Below are 6372 nucleotides of genomic sequence, written 5' to 3'. Positions count from 1 at the left end.
CCCCCCAGAGAGTGCATGTGCTCTATAAAAAAACAAAAAAAAAAAAAAAAAAAAAAAATGCTATCCATTTGTAAACTGCTTATTTATTGGGGAATTGATCCTATAAACCTTTCATAAAGCATCAGTGATTTTACCATTACACCTACACTTCCACTATAAGTTTGATGTTCTTCACTTTTTGCCAAATTCATGTTGCTCTACTAGGGACTTTTTTTTAAACTGCCCCCTTTTAGTGGCTCAAACTAGACCCTCTTCAGATTTGTTATAGTTAGTATGAATTCTTTAGTGTAAAAAAAATTGAAATCCATGCAAAATTATTTCATAGTACACTTTTTCTGTGACCGTTTTTGAAGACTCTGCCTACATGTACTTATATGTATGTGTATTTGAATATATTCCTGCTGTTACTATTTTGAGTGTACAGTTATCTGTTAGATCAATTAAGGATAAGGAAAATGAAGATTTTTATTTTATCTTCACTTATTTATTCTCCAATGCTCTTTGTTTCTTCATGTAGATCTGAATATCTATATTATTTTCCTTTCTGGAAAACTATTTTTTTTAAAGAGAGATTTTTGCTATAGGAAGCATGCGCTTGCCAGAGAGACAGAGAAAAACAGAGAGACAGAAAGCAAGAAATCACCCCCTGGGACATTGCCACACTGCAATTGCTTCTCTCCCAGTCTCCTCTCGGGATCTTGGGCACACACACACACACACACACACACACACACACACGCCTCCAGCATGAGTTTTAAACCTCTGGGTCCAGGACTCGAACCTTGGTCGACTACCTGGGAGTCCAGTGACGTAACCATTACACCACCTGCTGACCCCTCCCTCAGTTTTAAAGGATAATTTCAAGAGAGTAGAATTCTCCATTGGTGGCTTTTTTTTGGTCAACATTTTTGAGTTCATGCATTCTCCTCTTGCATGCAGGCTTTCTGAGGAGAAGTTAAAAGCACTTCTTTTATTTACTCTGCTATAGGTAAGATGTTTTCCCACTCTGGCTTCCTTCAAGATATTTTTCTTTACCTTCTAAGGTTTAAATATGATATGTTTGGGTGTAGTTTTTTGGGCATTTTTTCTACTTGGCATTCTCTGAGCTCCTTGCCTTGGTGTCTAACACTAATCTGGGGGAAATTAATTCTTATTTATTGCTTCAAATATTATTTCTGTTACTTTCTCTTTTTCTTCTTCTGATTTTCCTATTACACACATTTCCACATTTGTAGCTGTACCACATTTTGCAATATTTTATCTTGTTTGTTTCAGGTTTTTCTTTCCCTTTGTTTTTCAATTTTGGAAGATTCTATTATCATATCCTCAAGCCCAGAGATTCTTTCCTCAGTCAAGTATAATTTAATAAGCCTGCCAAAAGAATTCTCAATATCTTTTATAGTGTGAATCTCTAGCCTTTTAGATTTCTTTTTCTTTTCTTTTTTCTTTTTTGTTTTTTTAAAATCTTCTTCTCTCTGCTTACCTTATCCATCTGCTTTCTCATGTTGTATACTTTTTTCTTTAAAGCCCTTAGCACACTAATTACAGTTTTAAAAATCGTTTGTCTGATAATTCCAACATTCATGCCATTTCTGATTCTGGTGTTTGTTCAATCTTTTCAAACTGATGGGGTCTTTTTTTGTTTGTTTTCTTTTTGCCTTTTAGTTTGACTTACAACGTTTTCATTGAAAGGCGGACATATGTGTTGGGTAAAGGCTCTGCGGTACACAGGCCTTTCATGATGCCGTGGAAAAGTGTGGGAGCAGGGGGAGTGCGCTACAGTTCTACGATCTAGTTTCAGTCTGTTAGGGAGCTTGTGACCCTGGACTGTGAGACTCGCTGGTGAGTGCCTCTCGGTTGTTTCTCCACCTTTATGGGGACAGGATGCTAGCGGGATCTGCAGTTGGATATTTCTCTTGCCCCACATACATTAGGTACTGATAAAGTAACACTTATAAATAACATATACCTGATTTGTTTTTAATTACTGGAGTGTGTGTGCTCATCAGAGAGAGAGAGACAGAGAGAAAGAGAGGAGAAAGCAGCCCCCAGTATGGTGTGGTTTTGTTGTAAAGCCTCCTCCACTTCTCCATCTTGTCAGCATTTTGGACATACATGCACGTGTGCCCAGTGTGTTTTTCAAGCCACTGGGGCAGGGACTCAAACTGTGGTCATCCATGTGGCATCTGGCACCCTTAACCACTAGGCTAATGGACTGGCCCTGTATATAACTGAATTTTAAAACCATTATTCATGTAGTCTTTAACAATAGAGTTGAGTTTCTCTCTCTCTCTCTCTCTCTCTCTCTATATATATATATACACACACACACACATATATATAATGTATATAATTCAACTATTCAACTTATTTCTTCAATTTTATTATGTTCTTTCTATTTGTCTTACACTTTTTAGTGTAATTTTTCTTTTTGTTTTTTGTTACCTTTTGGCTGAATTTTTTTCTTCTTCTATTGTTCCATTTTCTCTCTTTATTTACTTGGAAGTTAAGTATACTCCTTTAGTTGTTACACTAGCTATTCAACATATGTTCTGAACAAAATCAACAATATCTAAAGTTAATTACTGTTTTTGTTCTCATCTTTTTTAAAAAAGAATTTATTTAATTTTACTTATTATTTTTTCATTTGACCAGCGAGACAGAGAGGCAAAGTGAGGAAGCAAGGCGCCAGGTCCAGGATTTAAACTGTGGTCAGCCATGTGGGAATCCAGCACCACCTGCCAACACCGTGCTTATCTTTGACAGAACTCTCAAATGATATTTTGCTATCTAGTTTTTCATTCTGACCTGTTTTATTTTAATTAGATATCATTTTGGTTTTGTTTATGCAGTCAAAATAGCTTTAAGCAAAGTAAGAATAACAAAATAAATGATGTTCTGTGTGATTAGCCCCTCTCTGCTTATACTGATTAAGTTTTTTCTATTTCTCTTTTATTATCACATTGCTTATTATAGTGCTATTGTCAGAGAAATAGAAAGTTAGAATATAGTGTATGTTAATTATGTTCTTTCAAATCAGTATTCAAAGAATGGACTAATCAGTATATGGCATTGAAGCAACTGGTTATTAAATAGAAAAACTAAACTGAGAAACCTCCTAGGACATATTTAACAAAATTCTAGATCAAGTTACAGATTTAAAAAAACAAACTATGGGCCAGCCCGTGGCATGTTGGTTAAGGTGACTGGATGCCACATGACTGATTGTGTGGATCAAATTCTGGACCTGGTGTGCGTGTGTGCCCAAAATTCCGAAAGGAGGAAAAAATAGAGTGAAGGAACATGGCATGACAGTTCCCCATAGCAGGTGCTTTCTCACTTTCCCTCTCTCTGTGCCTGTGTCACTCTGGCCAGTGTACTTGCCCTCTGACAAAAGGGAAAAAAAAAAACTATGAAAGTAATAGAAAATAAAATGTTATATTTTTATAATTTTTGATTGAGGAATGTCTTCATAAAATGTGAAAAATCTTTAAAGCTAACGTGAAAATATAAAATAGCTCTGATAGAGCTCCATAGGCAAAAAAGGGACCCAGGTATCCAAATAGGAACCCAGCCTGGGATAAAGGACAGTGTTGGGTCTAGGTTGTCAACAGGCAGGTTTGGGACTGAAGCATTAGCTTCTCCAGATAGGGCACAGTCTCATCTTTGCGATCCAGAGCTGAGCACATGAGGATGAATAGAGTTGTTAACTCTGGAATCCTGGCAAGATTCCACAGAAGAGGTAGATCTACAAGCATGTTATCTCAGTAATGGGTTCAGCATTGTACAATGAAGCCATGTGGCAGTGACCGTTAACTGCATGGACATCCCCACTGTGCCCATTCACTATCCTGGGAAGCTTAACTATCTTGACCGACAAAGCCCTTGAGATTCTTGGACAGTGAAAGAGTCTGGAGAAAATTCTTTAGGAAGGAGAAACTGGCCTTCCTGCTAATAAAGGCTCAAATTCTTGAGCAATGAATTTATACCTCAATATTTTCAAATGACTCATACCAATTCTATGAGGTGACTTCATAAAGTTTGTGGAAAAATGAAATCAAATTAGGAGTTTATTTTGCTGTAAAATATTGAAATCCATGCATAATTTTTAAAATGTTAATATTTTAAATTATTATTTTCAAAAATTTGACCAGAAAGAGAAGGAAAGGGAAAATGAGAAAACAAGCCACTAGGTCCGGGACCTGAATCATACTTGGCTGTGTGGGAGTCCAGTGCCTTGAGTTTTTTTATAATACATATTCTCCACGCACTTTTCGGAGACCCATAGTATTAAAATGACCAGAAATATGTGATCCCCTGTGAACCTGTGGCGATCATTTTAGATAATGCAGGCATTAATAAAACATTAAGAAAGAATTAAAGGAGGCTAACCAAGGGATAGAAGGAATTTGGTGCCAAGAAAACAGGAGAGGGATGTTAGGCAGAGCTGGTGTATGCCCATTCTACTCACGAGGTTGGTGCACATTCCAGTGTGTGTACTGCACCCGCTCGGGACTTTGCCCGGCTGTCTTCCAAGTGTATTCTCCTGTGTTATTTTGGTCTTGAAGAGCTATCCAAAAATAACTGTCCTTTGTTTGTATCACACTACTAATCAAACTGGTAATAAAAGCCTGTTCAAACCTTTAAAAGGAAAAGAGAAAAGGGTGATAGCAAGTTTCTGTAAATAAAAAAAAAAAAAAGCATTAAAACATAATGAAGTGCACAGAATGGCACCGGAGTAAGCATTTCTCGTTAATTCTTTAGAACATGCAGCAGAAAACACTCAAAAACCTGAACATTACTAGCACATGTCAAATGTCAGTGCAATTTCCAGAAATATATGAGTGAGAAGAATTTGAATTTTATAGACTGGCTGAATTCTTTCAACTAACAGAGTCCAGGTCTGGCTTCAGAGTGTAGATGGTAAAGTCCCCGTGAGCAGCAATCCATTTCTGGAGTTTTTATAACTAGGCCACATACCTACAATGTCCTGGGGTCGGGTTGACAGGGGGAGGAGGAGGAGGAGGAGGAGGAGGAGGAGGAGGAAAGTATCATGCCTTTCTGAATGAGCATTTACCAACAAAGAGTTCCCAAGCACCCACCCACCACACTTGCCTGGTGAGAAAAGAACAGGGATCAGAGTAGCAGTTTGGTCTCTCCAACCAGTTTATTCACAGGTACATGGAGCGCTGGGCTGATTCAGATACGCACATTTTTACTGAAGATAAATTTAACCCCCAGGAATACATCCAAGGCAGTATACCCACTAGCATTACTCAGACAGCTGAATGAGTCAGTGCTCAATGACCAGTGGCAATGCTCCCTTTCCAGCATGAATGCCTCAAAAGTAGAAGCTACGAAACTTGCCTGTGTGCTTCCACATTACACATAACAAGCAAAATGTAGGTGGTAGTAATGTTTAAACTAGCGTGGAACTTTTAATTTTTTTTTTTTTGGAGAGATTTTCACTGTAGGGCGCGTGCGCTCGCCAGACAGACAGAGAGAGACATAGAGACAGAAAGCGAGAAATCACCCCCCAGGGGGGATGGTCACGCCGCAATCCCTTCTCCTCCATTCTCCTCTCGGGATCTTGGGCACGCACGCACACGTGCCCGGCGTGAGTTTTAAGCCACCGGGTCCGGGACACGAACCGCGGTCGACTACGTGGGAGTCCAGCGACATAGCCATTACGCTAACTGCTGGTTCCCAACTAGCGTGGAACTTTTAAGCTTAGTTTAAAACTATTTTGAGAAATCTACTTTCAAAACACGTATGAAGTTAGAAGAAACTCATTTCACACCGTGGTGACTTCTGGTTAGACCTACTGAGTCAATGGTAAAGAAAAGGCCTGATGAAATTACTCAGGAAACCTAAGGAGAAAGCGAGGTAGACCTTTTAATCAAATTTTGGATCTTTTTTTTCTTAAATGATTATACATCCTAAACATACTAGGGGAAGTAAAAGCAATAGGATCATTTAAGAATAGGGGCATTTTAAAGGAAATAGGGGGAAAAAAACAAAATGAATTAAATTCATAAGTGCCTATGGACATCCCTAGCAACAGTTAGCTCCTAGACATCCATGGTACTCATCTCTGCAGAGCATATGGACTTTTGGCATGTTACAGTAAATATTTTCTGCAGATACTCTATTCATGATCTAAAGAGCATATATTTGAAATTAGAAAAACTCTTTTTTAGCTAGTCACTGGCAGAAGCTAACATAAAGGCGTTTCAAAAGGAAGATGTAGAAGATTAAATACTGCATCAATGCCGATGCAATTTCATTAACACTTCTGCTGGTTCACGCTCTCATAATCTGTTTTTTTTTTTTTTTTTTTTTTTAGGGGGTTTTTGTTATAGGGCCGGTGGC

At 38.2% G+C, this 6372-nt stretch overlaps 1 protein-coding gene across 1 annotated transcript in view; it reads right to left on the bottom strand.

Moving 5' to 3' along the window:
• PLA2R1 (phospholipase A2 receptor 1) overlaps positions 1–6372 on the bottom strand; it is a 138268-nt gene that overhangs the window by 58772 nt on the left and 73124 nt on the right. Inside the window, exon 11 of the mRNA XM_027776501.1 lies at positions 4472–4641. Coding sequence (XP_027632302.1) covers positions 4472–4641 — 170 coding nt within the window. The remainder of the gene's footprint in view (positions 1–4471; positions 4642–6372) is intronic.

This window comes from Tupaia chinensis, unplaced genomic scaffold (assembly GCF_000334495.1).
Source record: "Tupaia chinensis unplaced genomic scaffold, TupChi_1.0 Scaffold000674_2, whole genome shotgun sequence".
NCBI lineage: Eukaryota > Metazoa > Chordata > Mammalia > Scandentia > Tupaiidae > Tupaia > Tupaia belangeri.
The sequence above is the reverse complement of the archived record's forward strand: the minus strand, read 5'-3'. Positions and strand labels throughout refer to the sequence as shown.